General features: G+C 44.3%; 1 protein-coding gene across 1 annotated transcript in view; it reads left to right on the top strand.

Moving 5' to 3' along the window:
• LOC309958882 (phospholipid-transporting ATPase VB-like) overlaps nucleotides 1-16926 on the top strand; it is a gene marked incomplete at both ends in the record, with an annotated part of 61666 nt that extends 44740 nt beyond the window's left edge. Inside the window, 3 exons of the mRNA XM_082835014.1 lie at nucleotides 1039-1143; nucleotides 10242-10429; nucleotides 16467-16926. Coding sequence (XP_082691140.1) covers nucleotides 1039-1143; nucleotides 10242-10429; nucleotides 16467-16926 — 753 coding nt within the window. The remainder of the gene's footprint in view (nucleotides 1-1038; nucleotides 1144-10241; nucleotides 10430-16466) is intronic.
• Between the last annotated feature and the right edge of the window lie 8954 nt (nucleotides 16927-25880).

The following is a 25880-nucleotide window of genomic DNA, read 5'->3' on the forward strand; positions in this document are numbered from 1 at the left end:
GGCATGTGCTCCAGTTTGCCATAGTCCCCACCATGCCCTTTTGTGTCATGCCTGGCCTTCTTCACTCATTCACCGCTTCTTACTTGAGCACTGAAGGTATCTGAATTTGCAACCCTTGGTTTATATTTAGATTTGACCTTCCAAGGTCAAGGCAGGAGGTTCTGATAATAAGGGATACTACATTCTATGAAATAAGAACAAACAAGAATGCAGATAGTAAGGGATTCCAGCCCCATCTCAGTTTGGTTCCCCAGTTTCAAGAGTGAGAATTTATACAGCATAGGACATCTGTATTCATCCTAGACAGGGAACTCAGGTGTGGGGTAATTGCTCCCAGGAAGCCAGTGGTGTCTAGTCTCTGGCTCGTGTTCGTTTGCAAATAGCAACACGATGAGTGTTGAGGTGGGCATTTTGTGCTTTCTTTGAATTTCCTGGTTTACATTAACCTCCCTGGTCAGGCCTCTGCTTGCCTTTCCTGCGTCACCTTTTGCCCTTACTGTGTGCTCAACAGACCTACCATCTAGGACGATTTGGACTTTTCACCCTCGGTTGTGGCCTTTGCCTTTCCTCTCTCTTTTCAATCCTCTTATTGTAGTCTCAGCTGATTCCTCTTCTCTACTCCCAGCGTTCCTTGTACTTGCTGCCATTATAGCATTTATACCCTAAAATTGTACCACATTTGCCCTGCCTAGTCGGTCTCTAAACTCCTTGAAAGTGGACACGGCAGTGTCTTTAGCAGTTGGCACTGTGCCTGGGAGGTACTCAGTAAATTCTTTCTTGACTCCAGTTCTGCAGTGTTCTGGAATACTCATCATGGCTTCCTTTGCAAATGCTTTTTCAAGAGTTTAGTCCTGTCAACTCACTCCTCCTCTTGTCTGTCCCTTGGGTCAGCTCCACGTGATGGCAGCTGGATGCCTTCTCCCCAGCCTGCCCCTCCCTTGACACCTGCCTTCACTGATGTTTTACAATCACTTGTCAAAGCCAAGGCCTTCAGTCCATGGGCACATCTGCCAGTGCCTGTTTGTTCCTCCTCTGCAGACCTACAAGGATTCTGACATCGACATCTTTACCTTTGGGACACCCATCAACACCGTTTCCCTCGCCACAATCCTCCTGCACCAGGCAATGGAAATGAAGACCTGGGTAAGTGCCCCAGAGCCCTTATGGCCTAAGAATTGTGTTCCTGTTCATCACCCACCTTCAGATTTCTGAGCTGCTTTACTCCATATAATTGATCCACTGGATAAATACATACTGAACCCCTACCTGCGTTCCACTTGTACAGGGATAAAGAGGTAGAGAAGATAAAATTGCTGGCCTCAACTTTGTAACCATCTAGCCAGGATGAAAAAACTAATTCATAAAGAACAATGAGACAATTTGTTGCCAAAATGCAAATTTTTGATTAAAAAATTCAGGGGTGTTTGAGAGACAAAGGAAAACGTTAGACTGATCGTACTTGAGGCTGTGTTAGGGAGGTATGCTCCCCATTTAACTTGGGGGTAAAAGATTAGTAGACTGTCTCCATTAAGCATATCTCAAGCACGTCCAAATATCACATTTTAGTATCTAAAAAGGTAACACTACCTTTCTCATTAGACTAGTCAATGATAATTATAAAAACAAAGAGCTTAAAATTATATGCCAGGTACATATCTACATGTTTTAATGTATTATCTTACTTAACCTCCCAGAACCCTTCGTGTTAGATGGTATTTGGAGCGTTTTGTTCTGCTTTTTTCAGTTTTATTGAGATATGATTGACATACAGCACTGTATAAGTTTAATGACTTGACATACACATATAGTTAACGCTTGAACAGTTTGGGGTTTAGGGGCGCCAACCCTCCACGCAGGGGAAAATCCACACATAAGTTTACCGTTGGCCCTCCGTACCTGCAGTTCCACATCCATGGCTTCAATCGTGTAGTACTATAGTATGTACTTAGTGAAAAAAATCTGTGTATAAGTGGACCCGTGCGGTTCAAACCTGTGTTGTTCAAGAGTCAACTGTATTGCAAAGTGATGAATCTTAACTAAACTTACTGTGGAAATCCTTTTGCGATATACGCATGTGTTAGGTGTTTTTTTTTTTTAATTCCCATTTTATAGCTATAGAAATGAATATAAAGAGGTTAAGAAACTTTCCCCAAGTAGTTCAAGACAGAAGCAAGTTTGAACCCTGGCCAGCTGACTCTTGACCGTTTAACCTCTGTGCTAATAGTGTGAGAAGGTAAGACTAAGACTGACTGGTGCAGGGAGACCCCTTGACAGAAAGATCTGTCTTTAGCCAAGCTGAAATGGCTCTTTCTGACAGCATTTGTATTAACCATTTCGAAGACTTCCCCAAGTAGGCTCAGTGTGTTCCCAGCATTCTGCAATGGGACTTCCTCCCCACGCCCTACTATCACAAGTTAGGCCAGGCCCTGACATTGGGCAGTGGCTGATAAGAGCCACCCAAGGGAGCTTCCAGATCACGCAGTTCCCATCTGGAAAACCCCTTTGCTCCAATTCATGCCAATGACAGATAGACCAAAACGATGAAAACGAAAAGGCCTAGCCAAGCTTAAGTACACAGGATAAATTTCTTTCAGAACCACCAGAAAAACCACTTAGAAGCTGTGAGGAAGACAGACAAGAGTCATAACTTTAATACTGGGAACTGAGCCAAACTAAGGAAACATTTAGAACTCTTGAAAAATATAAAAATTTTGTCATTGAAATTAGACTGGACACTGGCTAAAAGTAAACTACCAAATTGGAAGGTAGTATTGGGTACCCATGCAGAATGCCACACAAATATGAAAATGTAATCAAGAGGAATGGTGGCTAGAATAAATGGTTCCAGCAGCTACATAATAGGAGTCAGAGTCACAGAAGAACAAGCAAAGAATAGTAGAGAAGCAGTATCTGAAGAGATCATCACTGAGAATGACGATTAATCAAAATAAACCTGGGTATATTGCCTGGTATATCATAGTAAAACTGTACAGTGTGAAAGACAGACTATGTACCAATTACTTGAAATTTAACAGCAGTTTAGAAAGTAGAAACCGAAAAAACAATGGAGTAATTATCTTCAAAGATCTGAGGCAAAATAACAAACAGTTATACTACCATTTAAGACTGTGACAAATGACATTTTCAGATAAACTCTGCAAGGCCTACCGCCCACAGACCCTCACTAAAGGAAGAAAGAAACATGCAAGAACATAAAAGCTAACAGCTAAAACTACATAAGAATCCGCCTGCCAATGCAGGGGACACAGGTTCGAGCCCTGGTCCGGGAAGATCCCACATGCTGCAGAGCAACTAAGCCCGTGTGCCACAACTACTGAGGCTGCACTCTAGAACCCAGGAGCTGCAACTACTGACGCCGCGAGCCACAACTACTGAAGCCCACACACCTAGAGCCCGTGCTGTGCAATAAGAGAAGCCACTGCAGTGAGAAGCCCACCCACAGCAACGAAGACCCAGCGCAGCCAAATAAAAATAAATGAAGACTTGGCTTTTTAAAATTTATTTATTTATTTTTGGCTGTGTTGAGTCTTCTGCTGTGTGCGGGCTTTCTCTAGTTGTGGCGAGCAGGGGCCACTCCTCACCATGGTGTGCGGGCCTCTCATTGCCGTGGCCTCTCCTGTTGCAGAGCACAGGCTCGAGGTGCGCGGGCTTCAGTAGTTGTGGCACTTGGGCTCAACAGCCATGGCTCACGGGCTTAGTTGCTCTGCGGCATGTGGTATCCTCCCGGACCGGGGCTCGAACCCGTGTCCCCTGCATCGGCAGGCAGATTCCCAACCACTGTGTCACCAGGGAAGTCCCAAGACTTGACCTTTTAAAAATAATAATAAAAATAATTCCTTTAGGGCTTCCCTGGTGGCGCAGTGGTTGAGAGTCCGCCTGCCGATGCAGGGGACACGGGTTCGTGCCCCGGTCCGGGAAGATCCCACATGCCGCAGAGCAACTAAGCCCGTGAGCCGTGGCCGCTGAGCCTGCGCGTCCAGAGCCTGTGCTCCGCAACGGGAGAGGCCACAACAGTGAGAGGCCCACGTACCGCAAAAAATAATAATAACGATAATAATTCCTTTAAATGTAAAATTTACCAAAGCATAGTCAAAATCATTCAGCAAACATGAATAAACCAATCACTATTACAGAAACTGACTCGGTAACCCTGTTCCTAAAGACACCAAGCCCAAGGATTATAAAGGTCAGTTTGACCAAACTTATAAGGGACAGATAATTCCTCTCTCATACCCATTGTTTCATGGATTCAAAAAAACAGAAAATATAGGCAATTCAATGTTCATGGCTAGAATAATTCTGATATGAAAATGAGCATGGACTGTTCAAGAAAACAAAATTACAGACCAATCTGTTCCATGAACATAAATGTAAAAAATTCTAAATAAAATATTGCCACACTAACTCAGTAGCAGGTTAAACATCATAAAGCCCAACCAAGGAACTTTCATATTCTGTTGGTAAACTATAAACTGATACCACCATTCTAGAGAGCAACTTGAAAATAGCTAGAGGAGTTTAAGTACTCACTATATGCTATGACACGATTCCACTTCTAAATATGCACCCTGGGCCATCCTTTTGCACATGTATATACATAGACATGTACAAGAATGTTTGTTTCTTCATTGTTCTTAATAGCAAAAAAAAAAATCGGAAACAGCTTAAATGTCATTAACAGGAAAATAAATAAATAGTGGCATATTCATACACTAGAACAGTTAAAATGAATAAACTAGAATGGCATTTATCAACAAAAATAAAGGTCCAAAGCATAATTCAGAGCGATACCTATACATGATAAAATTAAAAAGCATCCATTAACATGGATACGTAAACATGTATATAGAAAATACACAGAAGAATGAGGAACACCGAGTTTATTTTCAAGACTAACGAGAAGGCATTTGCAAGGGATACATGGGTGCTTGAATTGTATCTGTAAGGCTTAATCTTTTAATAAAATCTGAGGCAAATATGTGTAGAGGAAGAAAGAATAATTTTCCCTCTACCCTTCTAGGTTCTCAGCTTAGACACTCTTGTGATAAAAGACAGATTAATGCGAGAAAAACAAAAGTTTAATGAATACTTCCTATACACATGGGAGAGGCCAGGAAACTGAGTAACTTTCTGAAATGGCCCTGGCCACCACCTTAAATACCATCTCTAGCTAAAGACAAAAGAAGTTTTGAGGCTAGGGGAGGCCAGATATTGGAGTTGATAAAGATTTCCTAGAAATATAGAATTGTCCTTTTCTTCCAGGTACAGAGAGGGAGACACCCTTACAAATGGAGATTTCCCTTATAACTGTAACTGTCTCTTACAAAAAGATAACTTCTTTTCAGTTTCCAGAGCTCCTCCTCTGTCTGCTCTTTCTTAAAAATAACCAGCTCAAGATAATCCTTATGCCGGAGACTTACTTGGGGATGATATATTCTGCTCCCCTTTATATGGCATAAGATTAAAACTGATAAAGCTGGATGTCAAGTATATGAGATTTGTTGACTATGCACTTGAAATATTTCACAATAATTTAATTACTTTTTTTTAAACACCAGCACAAGATACTTCCCAAGAGGATCTCTGCTCTCCATGACCCTCTTAACCATTAGGTATCTTACTAACCTTTCAAAATTGCCCTGTAAATCATCAGGCCTCAATGTGTAATATAACCACTGGTCGTTCGGCCCTCTTTCTCAGAGCACTGCATTCATCTGCTTTAAAAGACAGAACGTGTTCCTTTCACTCACCATTCAGCACTATTTTTTTTTTTTTTTTTTTTTTTTTTTGGCCGTACGCGGGCCTCTCACTGCTGTGGCCTCGCACGCTGCGGAGCACAGGCTCCAGACGCGCAGGCTCAGCGGCCGTGGCTCACGGGCCCAGCCGCTCCGCGGCATGTGGGATCCTCCCACGCTGGGGCACGAACCCGTGTCCACTGCATCGGCAGGCGGACGCTCAACCGCTGCGCCACCAGGGAAGCCCCACCGTTCAGCACTATTAATCCACCTAATGCATCTCTAGACCAGGTATCCTGGGAGTTACTGGTGATTTCTGTTGCTCTTGGGAAAGGAGTTAGTTTGCTACTAGAATCATTATGAAAAAAAGTGTTTCCCTTTTTAAAGTGCTGGAAGCAGAGGGAGAATGTCTTTCTTCCCTGGGTAGAAATCTAACATGAATTTTAATAGCTGTGTCAGCTTTCACAGTCCCCACACCAAAGTGATTTAAAAAGTTAGCTAACTGCTTTCTTTTCAGGAACAGGGGCTAGGATATTCAAACCACCCCTTCCACTGAAAACAAATTAATGTGTGTGTGTATGTATGTATTTATTTAATATATGTATACATATATAAACATATATATGTATACACACATTTTATATATATATATATATATATATATACACACACACACACACACACACACACACACACACACACAAGTATGTATGTATACATATGCTAAAGGTATGAAAAAGATGACAGGATAAAGACCAAAGCCTCTGGGAAAGTGGGTTTGTAGAGAAGCAAGCTGAGCCAAAGCCTCTGTTTTCTTCAAAGCGTTTGCAACCCTGCCCAAAATGAACTTTTTGGCAGACTTCATTGAGCATAAAGTTCAGAAATTAAAAGCCAGGCTGCTAAAGTGGGAGTCTAATAAGAGATCACATTAAATTAGGACCCCAAAGGCTCTACCTTCAGAGTAAAGGTATACCCAAAAGTGGACCTACCTGCACTCCCCTCCCCAGCAGGGACCGTAGGGATTGTTCCCACTGTGCTGAAGAGAGCAGGGAGAATCAGTAAAAAGGACTTATCCTGGGAAATGGACCATGGGCTGGCCTCACACAGATTTGCAGCCCAGATTCTTTGTACCCCCTGGGTGAGCCAAATTTTGACTTATGAATTCAGTTTAAAGTAACTGACAGTGCACAAGGATATTACAAAATACACATACACCCTCTCCAGGGAAAGTTTTCCTAAGCCTCAAAGTATCCCCACTAATTTTCCAAGGCCAAGAAGCATCACATATTCAAAAATAAGGAAGCTCATTATCATACTAAGTGAAGTAAGCCAGACAGAGAAAGACAAATATATGATATCACTTATATCATAATTTTTTTTAAAGATACAAATTAACTTATTTACAAAACAGAAATAGACCCACAGACGTAGAAAACAAACTTATGGTTGCCAAAGTGGGGATTAACATACACACACAACTGTATACAAAATAGATAACCAACAAGGACCTATAGGCAGCTATACTCAATTTTGTAATAACCTGTAAGGGAAAAGAATCTGAAAAAGTATATATATATATATATATATATATATATATATATATAACTGAATCACTGCAACTATACTTCAGTTAAAATATATATAATAATAAACAGTAGACTTTAAGAAGATTTTTGCACTATATAACAACAGATTGCATTAAGAAATTTCAATAACTCTCAAATGAGTAAGAAAAATAAAATTTTCAAAAACACACAAAAAAATAAATAATGGGGCTTCCCTGGTGGCACAGCGGTTGGGAGTCTGCCTGCTGATGCAGGGGACACGGGTTCGTGCCCCGGTCCAGGAAGATCCCACATGCCGCAGAGTGGCTGGGCCCGTGAGCCATGGCCGCTGAGCCTGCGCGTCCAGAGCCTGTGCTCCACGACGGGAGAGGCCACAACAGTGAGAGGCCCGTGTACCGCAAAAAAAAAAAAAAATAACAAATAAGTAAATAAATAATGAAGCTCAAAATGAAACAAGAACTCAATGAGGATCACAAGCACAAACATCAGTAACAAATATTTCAGGTATTGGAATTATCAGATAGAAATCATAGAAAAGGTTTGTTTGCTATGTTTAAAGAAGATTAAGCTTTCAAATATCTGCAAGAATTCTAGAAGATGTGAAAAAAAGACCAAATAAAACTCTTCGAAATTAAAAAGTACAATAACTGTAATTTAAGTTTCAATGGCTGGATTAACAGCAGATTGGGCACAGCTGAGGGGAGAATTAGTGAAATGGTCAAATTATCCAGAATATAAAACAAAAGTAAAATGATGAAAATTATGGAACAGATATTGAGATATATAGAAGATATGGTGGTATCTTAAAAGATCTAACATACGTTTGATTAGAGTCTCAGAAGGAAAGGAGGAGAAAATGAGACAGAGGCAATATTTGAAAAGATAGTGACTTGAGAATTTTGCAAAAGCAATGAAAGACATCAATCCACGAATTCAAGAAGATCAGCAAAACCCAAGCAAGATAAATTTTTTAAAAATCCACCCTTATAAGAAAACTATAGAACACTGAAGACGAAATAAAAATCATAAAAGCAGCCACGTTGTGAGAGACTTCCTTCTAAGGAATAACAGCTGAAGAGTTGCTAACTTCTCAATAGCAACAACAGAAGCCAGAAGATAGTGAAATGCTATCTTAAATATACTAAAAGAAAATAACTTCCCAACAAGATCAAAAATAGTTTTTAAGAATGAGAATGAAATAATGGATCAGAGAATGCATCACCAGCAGACTTTCACGAAAGGATATTCTAAAGGATGTACAGCCATCCCTCAGTACCCACAGGGGATTTGTTCCAGGACCCAATGCAAATACCAAAATCTGTGGATGCTCAAGTCCGACAATCAGTTCTCTGTATCTGTGGATTCAACCAACCACAGATCAGGTAATACTGTAGTATTTGTTGAGAAAAATCTACACGTAAGTGGACCCGCACAGTTCAAACCCATGTTGTTCAAAGGTCAACTCTATTTAAAGTATAAGGAAAGACACCCCAATGTTCATAGCAGCACTGTTTACAATAGCCAAGACACGGAAGCACACTAAATGTCCATCGACAGAGGAATGGATAAAGAAGATGTGGTACGTATATACAATGGAATATTACTCAGCCATTAAAAGGAATGAAATAATGCCATTTGCAACAACATGGATGGACCTGTAGATTATCATACTAAGTGAAGTAAGTCAGAGAAAGATGAATATCAATCATATGATATCACTTCTATGCAGAATCTTTAAAAATGACACAAATGAACTTATTTACAAAACAGAAACACTCACAGACTTAGAGAACAAACTTATGGTTACCAGGGGGAAAGGAGGGTGAGAGGGATAGACTGGGATTGACATGTACACACTACTATATTTAAAATAGATAACCAACAAGGACCTACTGTATATAGCACAGGGAACTCTGCTCAATATTCTGGAGTAACCTAAATGGGAAAAGAATTTGAAAAAGAAGAGATACTTGTATATGTATAACTGAATCACTTTGCTGTACACCTGAAACTAACACAACATTGTTAACCAACTACACTCTAATATAAAATTTTTTTAAAAAGTATAAGGAAAGAAAGCTCAGATGGAAAGTCCAAAATGCAAGAGGGAATGAAGGCATAAAAAGTGTCAAGCATGTAAGTAAATCTTAAAGAATACTGACCATATTACACTGTAATAATGACTGATGTGATTTAAAAAGATGATAGGATTTAAATACACAGTAGCAATGAGATATGAGTCAGGAGGGAGGTAAACAAAGTTAATGTGTTCTAAAGTTAATGTATTCAGGAGGAGGGAAACATAGAAACTTTATACCACAGTAAGTTAGAACTGCTTATTAGCATTTATTGAGTAATCACTAAGGAATGGAAATGAAATATATAACTTTCAAACTAGTAGACAGGGAAATGAAATTATATGCAATCGTCAGTAAGTTTAAAAGAGGACAAGAATTGGAAGGAAAGCAGCATAAAACAGGCAGGGCAAAATGAGATCAGACTACAGAAGACTGCACTGCTTTGGAAATGAATAACTAACAGCCACATGTGGAAAAAATGAATTCATCACACAAACATAATACTGAGGAAAAAAGACAAAAGTCACATCAAATATGATTAATTTTTAAAAACAGACTATTAGGAGAGAAACATAGGTAGTAAAACTAAAGAATATCATGAAAATTATCACCAAAGTCAAGGTGATTTAGGGGTTTCCGGGGTATGTGTGTTCAAATTCTGGGTGGTAGCAGTATAGGTGTTTACTTTATCATAAGCCATTAAATGGCACACTTTTTAAAATTGTTTATAGGTATGTGGCATTTCCAAAAAAAGAAGTTTAAAACAAGTTAAAGTAGCGTGACTGCATTCCCCCCTAATCTAAGCTATCCCTTCAACAGTGTTCACTTCTTTCCTTCCACAGACCATCATCCACGGGCTTGTTCTCGCAGGCAGCTTCCTGACGTACTTTGTGGTATCCCTAGTGTACAACGCCACCTGCGTCACCTGCAACAGTCCCATCAACCCCTATTGGGTGATGGAAGGCCAGCTCTCGGACCCCACTTTCTACCTCGTCTGCTTCCTCACACCGGTCGTGGCTCTTCTCCCAAGGTTTGAACAGGGGGTGCTATTTTCTTCCTAGAACTACCACTCTCCCCTCAATCAGCCATTTTCATAGCCCAAGAGTCAGGAGTTTGACTCCAGCTGGGATGCTTGAGGCTATTGTTTCAAAGATAGGGAGCTAGGACAGAAAGAATAATGAACTTGGAGGCAAATAGCACGGACTCTGGTCCCAGCTCAGCCACAGAGCAGCAAAGTCACCAAATCCGGCACAACCTCTGTCATACCATCTGTAAAATGAGAGTACTAACTCCTACCCTCCTGCCATACAAACTTTGTTGTGTAGAAAGAATCACCTTGAAAAGCTCTAGAGTCCTTTACTCCTTAGCCCAGGAGTCTCACTCTCAAATGCCTACAGGGACAGGTAAGCAACAGCAGCAAACCAGGTGAGGTACAGACAGACATTAGGAGAAGGAACCTCTAAGCTTCAGCCTATCACTGCCACAGGGAAAGATCAAGACCAGCATTTCAGAGCTTTAGCTTTTCCCCAGAAATTCAAATTTTGCATGAAATAGCCAACTTTTTAATACTACTCAAATTTGTTAAAACACACACCCTGTATTTGCCAAATAAGTCATTCATGCAGAGGGACTATTTCTAACATTTCCAGCCTAAATCCTCTACATTCGCCTTTTCCCGAAAAACAGCAACAGCAACAACGCCTGGCGTGTCCTTAGAACTTACTCTTGACACATGCTTTTCTATCTAGCTCCTCCACTTGTGCAAAAAATGCCTTTTGCAAAATCACCTAGAAATTAGGCAAAGCGGCGGTTGTAGTCCTACTTGCTCATGGAACAGCTTAAGTCCTACGAGGGACCAGAATGTGTCCTCCAGCCCACCACAAGTCACAGCGGGAGCCGAGTTCTCCCCACCCGGAGGCCAGTGTTCTGTTCTCCATCCCACGCTCTCTATAGTCAGAGCATTCGGTGAACTTAACGATGCTGTACCCAGAGGCAAGACTCAGCCTCTCTCCATCCTTAGGATCTCGTCTGCTCTAAACGTTGAAATTCAGCTACTTTATCGTTATAGGCCACAGTCAAGAAGCCATTGCAACATTGTGTAGAACTTTTTCTAATAGGCAGAGAGCCATTCGCATGCTTTGCTTCCTTTAATAAGTTTGGAAGCTTGCTTAACCTAGTTTGGGCTCCATTTCTTCTTCATAAGCCACCTCAGAACCTTGACATCTGATGCAGGGTTTAGAGGCTGAAGATACCAATATGACAAACACTACTGTGAACTCAGCAAACGGCTGAGTATGCACTGTGGACGTAGCCTCCCTGCTTGGCCCCTACTGGCCTCTACAGCCTCATCCCCCTGCTCCCAAAGCTCAAACTTTGGGCTCCACATCACCAAGCTTCTTGGACTTCCCTAAAGGCTCCCTGCCCTCTCCCCTTCCTGCCTGTGTTCATGCTGTCCCTTCTGTTCAAAATGCCCTTCGTTACCAGACCGCCTCACCCTTTGACATCATTTCAGGCATGAGCAATTCCAGAACCCTCGCATGACCTCACCTACCTCCCTCAGGCTGAAACAGATCCCCCTCGCTCCTGTGTTCCCATGACCTGGGTCTATCTGTCACTACTCCCTTTAGCCACATCATCTGTTTTATCTGTTTGTCTTGGTCTGACCATTAACTCCGGGAAGGAAGGTGTCTCCTTATCATTATATAACCCACAGCTAGCAGAGAGTTCTTGTCATGTAGGCTGCCCTCAGAGATAAATGAGAAAAAGATGCTAAAGAAACAGAAAGATGAATAAAACAGAACTCTTGCTCTCCAGAAGTCTACAGCCCAGTGGACAATTCAGGCAGAAGTGTGATCGTAATACAGGTGAAAGTAACTAGTATTAAAACAGGGCCCTGGGACTGAAGAGTGGGGAGCAATTAAGCACAAGCCTCAGAGGACATTATTTCCCACCCACCCCCTTTCTCAGCCCAACCCCTTGGGAGACGGAGCCTGGGAGAGACGGTGAAGGTCCTGCCCTCATTGGAAAAGGGCATCAGATATGTGGGTTAAATATTTTTGTCCACACTTTTGGGGTTAAACATGGTTGTGATCACCTCTGACCGAGGACTGACCTCCTCTGTTCTGTGTCTTATCTGGGGTATGGAAAGAGCAAATCATCAGCGAGGATTCTTGTCCTACCCTTGGTTAGAAGACACATTTGGAGCCAGAGGCTACCAGCTTGATGAGGGCTGTTGAAAAGTGTGAACGTTCTTGGAAAAGACAAACACTCAACATTACAGCTTGTTAAACAAATGAGGGACAGCTTAGGGAAAAGCAGGCAAATATTTTCTTGCCAGTTACCACAGTGCACAAGTTAAATCTCTGCTTATTCTATATTATTCTATAGTATAAACTTGAATTACTGTTTAATTCTGGTGCCTAAGAAAGGCAAAGAGATTTCCTGTGACAGAGAAAGGATTATTTTAATAGCTCCAAGGACTGATGACTTGTAACCTTAGAACAATTAATTTTTGTTACAGAAATCTACATGATAGAATGTTTGCTATAGAAAACTCTGTATTTTTTCACTTAAAGATGTAAGCTGTACTTATAATAAGATTGATTTCACTCACCAAGCTTGTGATAATTAGCCACTAACCGTGACCTCACTTATCTCGGTCTAATTACTTCAACCAGTATAAAGGAACTATGGATTCTCTTAAACTAAGAGAAGGTAAGTTTCTTTTGTTTTATCTCTTAAATAACTAACACACAAACTTTAAAACACAATGCAGCATCGTAATTCGCTACAACAGAGCCCTTGGACACTCTTCGTTTAGCTTCAGTAACACAGAACTCTCTTGGTTTTTCTCCTACTTCTTCTTTGTTTCTTTTGCTGGTTCATGTCTTTGACATGGTGTATTGTCAAGCCTTTGGCCTAGGTTCTTTTGTCTTCTCACTTTAATTCTTGCCATAAACATAGCAACCACTATTGTGAAGTTAAATATCATTTTTCACAAATGAATATCTAATATAAACTCCCAGCCCAGATCCTTCTCCGGAATCCCAGATACATCTTTCTAAGCTACCTATGCCTCACCAGCACTGGGCCCGCTACATCTGAGGAAAGTGGGAGACATCTGTAATTTAATTCGCTATCTACTTTCTGTCGCCACCACCATCCCAGAAACCTGGCTCTCTTCCCGAGTTCCTTTCATCCACGGTGACCACTCAGGATCAAGGCAGGCCCCTGAGACTCATCCTTGATACCACCCACCACATGCCCCTCTCTCGCCCATCACCAAGACCCGACAATTTTATCTGCTAACCTATTTCTCAGTAGGTATTTCCATCTGCTATTTCCATTTCTACAGCCACCACCATGGATAGGTTATAAGACTTTCATTCCGAATTACTTCAGTAGTCTCCTACTGGGTTTTACTCTAATCCATTATCATTGTGTCAAAGTGTAATCGTGTCATGTTCACAACTTTCCAAGGCCTTTACAATAATGCACAAAACCCAAAACATTCCCCATGGTCCTTGCCTGCTCTGACCCTGCCAACCCCTCTGTGTCCTAGTCCCTCACTCTTGCCCTCACTCTCCACACTGCAGCCATTGAGCCCAGGATTTGCTTCCCACCCCCTCTTTGCCTGGCTTCCTCCTACGCATCCCTCAGTCCTCACCTTTACTGTTTCCTCCTCAAGGAAGATCTCTTGCACCAGATCACGTGTTTGACACTCTCACTGCTCCTGCGGCTTCCAACTCTGTTCCTGTGCTTCCTGACAGCAAGATTCCTGTCAGTCTGGTTCCCAGCTTAATAGTCCCTTGGGGCTTGGCCCATTGTAGGAACTTGCCAGGTATATGTTCACTAAATGGACAGAGAGGGAAATTGGTAACTTGGGGGAATGTTTAAACTGAGAAAATTCCAGTTTCCCGCAAGAAGAGTCTTTCCTGAAACACATATGTAATGGTCACCTGCACTGCCGCCCTGGGTGAGATGAGAGAGAACGGGGAGAAGTTTCTGATTCCGTGGGATCTACTGTGGTCTTCAGAAACCCCTGCTCACTTTAGCTCATCCTGAATCTTTTAGACATAATAGAAGGATGGGAGCCTCTCTGCTTATAAGGCTTTAGAAATTTTTAAAAAAAAACATTTAAGGATTATTTTTGGAAAAGACCTTAGATGTCCTCTGGCCCAACTGGATTACGTTTTAGATAAACTGACACCCAGAGAGGGGGTATGAGCTGCCCAGCATCACAAGATGGTATATGCTTCTACCACAGATCACATAGTTTTAGTTACCTTCTTACCTAAACTTCGAACAGGAAAATATTCTAGGCACATATAGAGACCCCCAGAGTCCACTACAGGCTACAGGAAGCTTGGCAGCGGAAAGGAACCTTGAGTTAACCATCAAGGAGATCTATCAACTTCTCGGGAGACCTTAGGAAACCCATCTCATCACTTGGGACCTCAGTATCTTCATCTGGAAAATAGTGATAATACACTGATGCTGTGAAGCTAGCATAGCCTGTGGATTCAAGAAAAGGACGTATTGGGAAACTAAAATTATTAAGTTCCACAAAGAGTTGACATTCCAAAGCAAGAAAATCTGCCTAAATTAGAACAGCTCAGAAATAGAATGGACTGCCTCATGCATGGTAGATGAGAGAAAAGCCTCAGAATCCACAGCACTTGGTCTTCACCACAGCTTGACCACTGTGTGGCTCTGGACAAACCATTCAATCTCTCGGTGCCTCAGTTTCCATGTCTGTACATAGCGGGAAACAAACGTACCAACCCCGTGGGATTTGGGGGAGAATAACACGAGTTAATAATATGTAAAGCACTTAGAATAATCCTGCTACCTAACAAATGTTAGCTGTTATATTTTGTTGTTGAACTCCCCCATACCAGAGGCGTACAAGCATAGATTTGATCCATCAGTCAAGAGAGTGGCAAAGATGACCTTTCCCGAATAAATGCTGGAGGGCGTGTGGCGAAAAGGGAACCCTCTTGCACTGTTGGTGGGAATGTAAATTGATACAGCCACTATGGAGAACAGTTTGGAGGTTCCTTAAAAAACTGAAAATAGAACTACCATATGACCCAGCAATCCCACTACTGGGCATATACCCTGACAAAACCATAATTGTGTACCACAATGTTCATGGCAGCTCTATTTACAACAGCCAGGACATGGAAGCAACCTAAGTGTCCATCGACAGATGAATGGATAAGGAAGATGTGGCACATATATACAATGGAATATTACTCAGCCATAAAAAGAAATGAAATTGAGCTATTTGTAGTGAGGTGGATGGCCCTAGAGTCTGTTATACAGAGTGAAGTAAGTCAGAAAGAGAAAAACAAATACCGTATGCTAACACATACATATGGAATCTAGAAAAAAAGGTTCTGAAGAACCGAGGGGCAGGACAGGAATAAAGATGCAGATGCAGAGAATGAACTTGAGGACATGGGGAGGGAGAAGGGTAAGCTGGGACGAAGTGAGAGGGTGGCATGGACTTATATACACTACCAAATGTAAAACAGATAGCTGGTGGGAAGCAGCCGCATAGCACAGGGAGATCAGTCGGTGCTTTGTGACCACCTGGAGGGGTGAGACAGGAGGGTGGGAGGGAGACGCAAGAGGGAGGAGATATGGGGATATATGTATATGTGTAGCTGATTCACTTTGTCATACAGCAGAAACTAACACACCATTGTAAGGCAAATATACTCCAATAAAGATGTTAAAAATAAATAAATGAAAAATTAAAAAAATTTTTAAGTGCCATCATTACGAACTAAGAGGTGGTACGAGCATTTATGAGAAGGAAGTTCAATCAAATAAGGCTTCCCCAAGGAAGCACCCCTGATTCACGCAGTCAGTAAAGGCCAATACATGGCAACCTTTTCTTTATAGTAACTAACATTAAATTACCATTGTTTGAAAGAAAAAAAAAAAAAAAAAAAGATGATCTTTCCCCGGGCAGGGAGTTGGATTCTAAGGACCCTTTCCATGCTGAAATTCAGAAGTCAGACGTCAGAAAATATCTTTATTCTATTATTTCCCACCAGGTACTTTCTCCTGGCTCTACAAGGGACATATGGGAAGTCTCTGATCTTAAAAGCTCAGAAAATTGACAAACTCCCCATGGACAAAAGAGAGCTGGAAATCCAGAGCTGGAGAAGCCGACAGAGGCCTGCCACTGTCCCTGGAGAGGCCCAGCCCACCCACCGTCCAGGGCCACCTGCCCCAGAACCGAGCTTCAGAGCCAGCACCCCAAACAGCTCGAGCCCTGTGGAGTGCAAGTACAAAGAGGACTGGGTGCTGCCCGGAGAGAGATCCAGTGGAGACCACATAAGGGATGACCCATGCTCACGGGACTCCTGGGCTAAATTCTCATCTGGGGAGCACCTTCTCCTGGAGCCTAGTAGGATGATGGCGTCCGGAGCCTACTCAAGTGGACAGACCAAGTCGAACCGGCCCTTCAGCCAGGGCAGCCATCGCCGATCCCAGAGTTCAGTGACCATATGAGGGGCCTGCAGAGATCTGCACAAACTCGGAGGAGGCCGCCTAATCACTGGCTTAATTAACCACGACTCTTCCTCTTCATGAAGGGAAGAATGTGCCCGTCTTATCCTCTTCTCCCCACCAGGCTTGACTTCCTCAGAGGAAGTGCTGGCCCCAAGGGGTCTGACAAAAAAGGACTGGAAACCAGTCGACCTCTAGTTTTCTCCTGCTGCCAGGCAGCACTTCTTGCAAAAGGTTTTCTATAAGGAGGCTATATTTCTATTGCATTGAGCGTTTTTCATTTTTTAACCCAGAGACATTCTTTGACCCTCTAGATAAGTACAGCCTACAACCCAATGCAACTGGGCCATCAGTTTCCCAGATGCCAAGAAGTGTGTAGCGAGCCAGCCAATATCTCAAGATCTGGAAGTTTCTGGGTTTGTCAAAACCATCACCTCACTCCTCGGTGTCAAGAGTTCAAGTTTCAGAAGAGTCTCATACACACAAGTGCCTCATCTCAAATGTATTGCAGGGATGGTCATATCGGGGTGAACATCCCTTCCAGAGTTGGGTCTGCTCTAAACCAAAGAAAATCACACCTAAAGATTAAAATCAGATTTGTGTGTGTGTGTGTTTTGGTGTTTTTTTGGCGGTACGCGGGCCTCTCACCGTTGTGGCCTCTCCCGTTGCGGAGCACAGGCTCCAGACGCGCAGGCTCATTGGCCATGGCTCACGGGCCCAGCTGCTCTGCGGCATGTGGGATCTTCCCGGACCGGGGCACGAACCCGTGTCCCCTGCATCGGCAGGCGGACTCTCAACCACTGCGCCACCAGGGAAGCCCTAAAATCAAATTTGAACTCAGAGCCACAGACACTTCTGAGGGTCATAAGGCCGCAGCTAGTTTAAGAGGCAGAAAGAACATAAGCATGTGAAAATGAATGGACATAAGCACGTGAAGCAGAAACTCCACACTTCAGCTAATAGGCTACATGTCCCACAGTCTGGGGAATCTACCAAGAGGGCATGGGCAACACTCTTCTTTTAAAGATATTTACTTTATTTATTTTTAAATAAAAGTACAAATATGCCCCACTTTTCAGGTTTGCCTTAAGCCATTTCACTTTTACCAAAGACCTACATTGGTACCTGTTGTTGCTAACCGAAAGAAATCCAAAGAGTTGCATTTCTTTCTGCTTTTACCCTCCAGAAAAGGTGAAAAGTGAAAATAGCATTGAGCATTTATTTTGCAGCCAGCGGTTATAGAGCACTGAGCACTGAGTGGCACCACCCAACTCCTTCCCCAGGAACTCCACTCAGCATCTCAGAATCAAACCGCCATAGCTTTGAACTGTGTCTAAGCAGCTGTGCTTTATCTGGATCTATCCATTTTGTGCATCCATTAGCAAGATGTGTCCTAAGGTAATTGATTCTTTGTTTACGCCATTTCAGCTTACGAAAATTTTCATACTAACGCTTTACTTTCAGATAGCAGGGGAAGCCTGTACCCATTCCTCGTTCAACTCTCAGAAAAGGAAAGCTCTAAGATCAGACCTTTACACAGCTGCACCCAGAACAGACGACCCGCATGACAGAGCAACTCTGAGCCCGAACAACAACATCTGAAAGAGTAGGACCCGTGTCAAACCCCATTTATTAAGCTTATCCCAGAATATCACAGGCTTCAGTTGAATTAGGGAGAGCCAGAGGAAGTCTCACTTCACAGGGAAAAGAAGGATTACATAGACTTCTTATCCCTAGAGGTCATAAATGCCAAAAATGCAAACGAGCTCATAACAGTGTTGGAATAGAAGAATGGATGATAGGATTCTAATACACTGTCAAGAGAAGTGAGGTCTACCATGGGCAAGGATAGCCTGTCCCTAGTCTTTTAAGGTGAGCCAGGGAGGACTACTGAACCCTCCCGCCTTAAGGTGGTGCCCATATATGTCAGGCAAAAAGTACAAGGGTGGGAACAAGTGTGGCAAGTTACAGCCACCCCATGAATTGACTTATCACTTGAGTAACTTCTCAGCAGAAGTACCCAAAAAGAGCTCAACAATCAAGCTGGCACATGGCAGACTGAGCTGGTCCTCTGACCATCCTGCTGGCAAACCTTAACTGGAAGGGCCATTTGGGACATGGCCCAAATATACTGGATCTCTTTCACTGGCTTTGCCACATAATGATGCCAGCACTGACCAGCTGGTGGGTCTTCAGGGGAATCCTTCATGAGGATTGCTAGAGGAGGAGCAGGTAAACACATCAGGCAAAGTAGTAATCATATAAAATTGTCCCAAATGAGGGGATTGAGCCAAAGCTTGGATCTCAGGGTCCTTCCTTTCCCCCGTATGATTCCTGCTCACTCCTGAAAGCCAGATGAGACAGGCAGGATGTTTCAGAAGACAACAGAGTAGTGGGAAGAACACTGGCCTCAGGAGATGGGGGTGGCAGTCTTTTCTCTGCCCCATATTCTCTAGGAGCTAGGAGCACTGATGTAGCATGCTTCACCTGCAAATTAGGTTAGAACTGCCCTACCTCCCAGGCTTGGCATAAAGATCAAGTCAAAATTACACGGGGCTGTTAAAACCCTTTGAAAGCTGCAACACCCTTGATAATAACACAGGGATTTTTATTCCAGAGCTAAGAGGAAGCGAGGTCACGGGAAGTTGAGAAAATATCGGCCCCGTGTACCTAAACACCAAAGCACACCCAACATTCTCGTGCTGCTCTCTTTCTTGCATGACCAACCATCCCAGTTTGCCTGGGCTTTTCCCAGTTTTAGCACTGAAAGCCCCACATCCTGGGAAACTCCTTAGTCCTGGGCCAACCAGGCCAACTGGTCACCTGCTCTTGCCCTGTTTTGTTAAAGCAAACCAACAGTGACCATCCAAGTACCATCTTAGGGGAAAAGGTTATAACAACTATTTCTCTGCAATGTAATGCTAATGACTGTACTTAATACATTTTTATATGTTCATGACGTTTTACAGATTGACTGGAAATGTACTGTCCTTTATTAGAAGGAAAAAATAAACATGGTTTTCCATTGTTGCCTGCAGTCTGAGTACTACTGTCCATCCATCCTTCTTTACATTCACTCATTTATTCATCTGTTCATCCACCCGTCCATCCATTTATCTATCCAGTAAACTTCTCTTAAGCCTCTACTAGGTGCCTGACAATGTGCTTGGGGCTGTGAGGGACTCAAATCTCTTTCTAAAGAAGCCCATAGCCTTGTTGGGCATAGGATATCAGGAACATAATTGATCCAACAAAGAGTGTGACAAAAACCTAAACGGCTGTAAGAATGAGAAGCAGCACACATGGTCTCCTCTGAAACTCCAACCTGGATTCTCCCCTGTTCTTGGAAACCAGACACCAACCTCAAACTCATATTGACTAGATGCCTCTTTTCATCCACTCATTCAGCAAATACCAAGTGAGTGCCTGCTGTGCACGGCACCGTGGTGGGCAGCAAGGATAAAAGCCCAGCTCCTGCCCTCAAGGGACTTGAAATCTAGAAGGGGAAACAGACAACATTCAAGGAAATCAATAAATGTGATGATCAGACACAATGAAAGGAAGCAAAAATGGAGAGGAAGGGAGGAGGGAGATTCAGAGAAGATCTCTCCAAGGAGAAGAAGTTTCAGCTGAGACCGCAACCATGAAAACAAGACAGCAGGGAAGGACAATTTCAAACGGAGAGAATTAAGTATGAAAGCCCTGAAAAAGGAAGAGTTTGGTATATTTAAAAGAAGAAGACGACGGAGGGGGAGAAGAAGGAGGAGGAAAGAAGGAACAAGGAAGAAAGAAGAATAAGAAGAAAGGAGGTCGGTGGAACTAGAATGCAATAAGCAAGAGGAAGTGCCCCATGATGATGGTAGTAGTAACGACTGTATTTGCTTCACGTGTGCTAGGCGCTGATCTAAGTTCCATTATGTAAACCTCACCGCCACCTTTCAAGGTAGGTACAGCAGTCCCCCTTATTCTAGGAGATTATGCGCCAAGACCCCCAGTAAATACCTGAAACCACAGCTAGTACCAAACCCTACATACACTATGTTTTTTCCTATACATACATACCTATGATAAAATTTATAAATTAGGCACAGTAAGAGAATATGCAAATTGCTGGCATCACTACTGTTGTGTTTGGGGGCCATTATTAAGTGAAGTAAGAGTGACTTGGACAGAAGACAAGACCCTCTGTCACTTGGTCCCTACCTGTCCCAGGACTGCAATACCAGGACCATCGATCTGATAACTGAGACTAGAGCACTACTAAGTGAGTAATGGGGGTCGCATATATTGCTCGGATATGCTGGAGAAAGGGATGATTCATGTCCCAGGTGGGAAGGCGCAAGATTTCGTCAAACTACGCACAAAATCGTGCAATTTAAAACTTACAAATTCTTTCTAGAATTTTCCATTTGGTATTTTGGGGCCATGGTTGACCACAGGTAACTGAAACTGTAGAAAGCAAAATCATGCATAAGGAGAGACTACTGTACTATTATTCTCCCCTATTTCAGTCAGCTTCAGCAACATAACAAACCACCCCCAAAATAATTCATGTACTCACAATGCTGTGAGTGGGCAATTTGGGCTGGATGGCTGGGATCTCCTTCCACGTGGCCTCACATCCTCAATGGCATCAGCGGGGCTTGTCACATGGCAGCAATGTCCTGAAAGAACAGAAGTTGCAAAGCCTCTTGACACCTAGGCTCAGAGCTCACACATTATTGCCACCCATTCCTATGGAAGCAAGTCACAAGGCCAGCTCAGTTTCAGAGGGGTGGGAAAGTATACTCCACCTTTAGTGGGGGAAGTTGCAAAGGAATTTGAGATTCTATGTATACCTACCCCATCCCATTCACAGAGGGAGAAACTGAGGCAGAGAAATGTTCCATAAACATGGCACAGTAACACAATTAACAATTGGGGAGATGCCATTCCAATCCCAGGAGTCTGAAACCACAGCCCATACTCTTAGCCACAGAGCTCCACAACTGTGAGATGGCACTGGAAGGGTAGGTAGGGACCAAGTGACAGAGGGTCTTGTCTTCTGGACATTCTCTTGAGAGACAAAGTAGTGTGGTCCTTAGCAAGCCTGGACTCCATCCCCCCTCTGTCACAGACTGGCAATGTGACCTGGGGAGAGACCACACTGTGTTCAGCTGGGTTGTTCACCCAGACAGAAGCTTCAGTAAGTAAGAAAGATACCAGCACCTAAGGGGAATTTGTGCCTGCATGGCCCTAAAATAGCTCCCCTGAGCTGATCACCCAGCCAGAACTCTCCATTCTGCACAGAGAGCCCCCAGAAGAAATCAATCACATAGGAGTGAATTCTTCCAGGTAACCAGCGAACAGGTCCCCAAGGCACCTGGGACCCAGGAAGGGATGAAGGAAGTGGGACTGTGATCAGGGGCAGCCCCCCGAGCAGGCAGGCCTTGTGAGGGCACTAGGAGAAGACAGCACCCAGCCTGGACTTCAGGCTGCCAGCAGTGAGGATTCGGGCATTTTCAGATGGGAGCCAGATTGGGAGCCTTTTTGTTCCAAGGTGTGCTGGTGCCACCTAGCATCTAGCATCGGCGGAGGAGCTACCACACCTGAGGATTCCTCCTGCAGCTGGAGCAGGAATAACAAGGCGCAGGGGAAGCCGAGCCAGGAGTTGGAGGCCAAGTTTCAACTCTGGCCCCGCCCACAGTTTCTGCTCTGACTCTGGACAAATCCCTCCCCCGGGGTTTCAACCTCAAACTGAGGTTCACTCAGATTCCCCAAACACTCAGGGTGGGAATTGGCCTGGTTCTAATATTCTGTGATTCTAAAAGCTCTTTTGGGGAGGCTGGTTACAGTGGGGGAAGGACCTCTGGTAAACCAATGTACTGTTCGCGCAGTTGTTTGAGTCTTGCGCGTGCGCATGCGCACACCACACACACGAACGATCCCATGAGGGAGGGAGCGAGTGGTCTTGTTCTCTGATGTGCTCCCAGTGCCCTGCCCATGTTAGAGCTCAGCAATATGGTGACTCTTGCTGTTGAAGAAAATCATAGATGGGGGCTAGTTTCAGAGAGAGTAGAGAAGGCAGGAGGGCAGCAACCCTATTTGGGAAGATAATGCACCCGGGGAGGCGCCACGTTGCCTTTCTGAGATCTGTAGGTATTAAGGAATTACAAACACCTCAGGAGGGGACAGGGCAGCCGGCATTTCCAGCTGTCAGGAGGGAGCTGGAGCCAGGACGCCTCTCCCTCACACACTGTCAGCTGGCTCCAGGTGCAAAGGGGTGGACGAATAGGAAATTCACTCTCCTATAATCTCTGTCAATACCTCCACACCCCTCCGGAAACATGGCTGCTTGCTGTGTAAATAAAACACCAAGCCCAGCTCCAATACCGTGCACATCACCGCCCCTACGCCCCTCCTCTGACCCCAGATTTAAACAGCCACCATCTCTCCCCTGACTCCCAGGCTATCGGAGGAGCCAGCCCCTCACCGATAAGGGCTGGAGGAAGGTAAGCTCAGGCACAACAAAGCCCCAGACCACCTGGGAGGCACAGTATCCTCAGAGCCTGTTCTCAGACCCCAGTGCAGCAAAGGGAGGTTGCCTGACAGACACTTGACTGAACTTTGAGGAAAAGTGTTCTTTCTTCCGTGTCTTGAGCCCTTCCTACCCCAGCTCTCTTATGTTCCCACAGGTTGAAGTGGGAGATATTCCTTAAGACGCTGATGACAAAACTGAGATGAGAGGTAAGTGGCTGTGTGCAGGGTCACCCAGTAATTTGGAGTTAGAGCAGAGATTGGAATTGGAGTCTCCTGACACCCCCCTAGGAGGTCTCTTCAACCATCTCATCAGCTAGAGATGAACTGGCAGTCCCTTCCAGCTCTGCTTGCACATTTAAAAATGAGAAGATTAACCCAAAAGGGTAAAATTTTAAAATATCAGGCCACACGGCAGGTGAGCCAGCATAGATCTGTTTGACTATGAAATTCATATCAGCCTGTTTCCAAAAGGGCAGCCTCGGGGGTGAAGGATGGGGCTATACTAGTAAGAAGTCACCTCTCGGGGACTTCCCTGGTGGCGCATGTTAAGAATCCACCTGCTAGGGGCTTCCCTGGTGGCCCAGTGGTTGAGAGTCCGCCTGCCGGTGCAGGGGGCGCGGGTTCGTGCCCTGGTCCGGGAGGATCCCATGTGCCGCGGAGTGGCTGGGCCCGTGAGCCATGGCCGCTGGGCCTGCATGTCCGGAGCCTGTGCTCCTCAACGGGAGAGGCCACAGCGGTGAGAGGCCCGCGTACCGGGAAAAAAAAAAAAAGAATCCACCTGCTAATGCAGGGGACACGGGTTCGAGCCCTGGTCTGGGAAGATCCCACATGCCACGGAGCAACTAAGCCTGTGTGCCACAACTACTGAGACTGTGCTCTAGAGCCCGCGAGCCACAACTACTGAGCCCGCACATGTGCCACAACTACTGCAGCCCACACGCCTAGAGCCTGTGCTCCGCGACAAGAGAAGCCACCACAATGAGGAGCCCGCGCACTGCAACGAAGTGTAGCCCCCCACTCGCCGTAAGAGAAAGCCCACACGCAGCAATGAAGACCCAACGCAGCCAAAACTTAATTAATTTTTTTTTTTTAAAGTCACCTTGGAGTTCTCTGGTCTGCAGAGGCAGAACAGAATTCTGAAGCTCCCCTAGCTGCTTCTTCTGAACCTCCAATCTTGCCTTTAAGACAACTCACCGTTCCCCCCCCACCCCACCCCCCACACACACACACGAAAAAGCAGCATTTATCCCTTTTACTGGATGCAAAAGACAAAAGTGTGAAGAGCAGCACACGTTTGCTTTCCCCATTTGTAACAGACTAGTATGTTGGACAGTGAGGGTTCTCTTTCAAGAAGGGAATACAGAAACCCTGAGAGCTTAACGATTGCTAGGCTTCTAGCCAAGTCCTCCTCTTTTTAAGGAGCAAGGAACCAGAGAAGGGATAAAAGGCCCAAAGAGGGGATGTGAACTTGCCGGAGGTTGAGGGTCACCTCTGCTACCTTCAACTGCCCCAGCTGGCCAGAGGACAGAGATTTAGAAGATCTGTTCCATGTTGAAAATGGAGGGGCTTCCCTGGTGGCACAGTGGTTAAGAATCTGCCTGCCAATGCAGGGGACACGGGTTCGAGCCCTGGTCTGGGAAGACCTCACATGCCGTGGAGCAACTAAGCCCGTGCACCACAACTACTGAGCCTGCGCTCTAGAGCCCACGAGCCACAACTACTGAGCCCGCATGCCACAACTACTGAAGCCTGCACGCCTAGAGCCTGTGCTCCACAACAAGAGAAGCCACCACAATGAGAAGCCCACGCACCGCAGGGAAGAGTAGCCCCCGCTCACCGCAACTAGAGAAAGCCCGCACGCAGCAATGAAGACCCAATGCAGCCAAAAGTAAATAAATAAAATAAATATATATAGATATATTTAAAAAAAAGAGAATGGAATCTCTGAGGTACCCTCAATAAGTGCTTTTACCAAATGGGCCCATGGGTACCCTTCCAAGCAGGACCCCATGTCACCCTCCTGGCCTCACTATCGGCTCAGGATAAACCAGAGGATGTCATTCAAACCACGGTCTTAATGAACATCAAGATCTAATGTGAGACCCCATCTTGGTAATTCATCTATTTTAAGAGGTCTTGGGGTCCTTCATCCCGAAGATAAAGCAGGCAGGGTGGCAGGCCAGAGTGAGGATATCGACATCTTTGGCCAAAAGACCCTTTCTTTAGAAGACCCTTGCTTCACCCCTTGGACATGACTGCCTACACATCAGGCAGCTCTTTTACAAATAGGAAATATCAATATACGCCCTTTTTTCTGTTCCCTGAAAATGATAATGTATTTTTCCACTTGGCTTCCTTGTCCCATTTTATAGATGGGTAAACTGAGGCTTGATACCTTTCCCAAAAGTCAACAGGCAATTATGTGGCTAAGAGCCAAG

Source organism: Leucopleurus acutus, assembly GCF_964270905.1.
Source record: "Leucopleurus acutus genome assembly, chromosome: 3".
NCBI classification, from domain to species: Eukaryota; Metazoa; Chordata; class Mammalia; order Artiodactyla; family Delphinidae; genus Leucopleurus; species Leucopleurus acutus.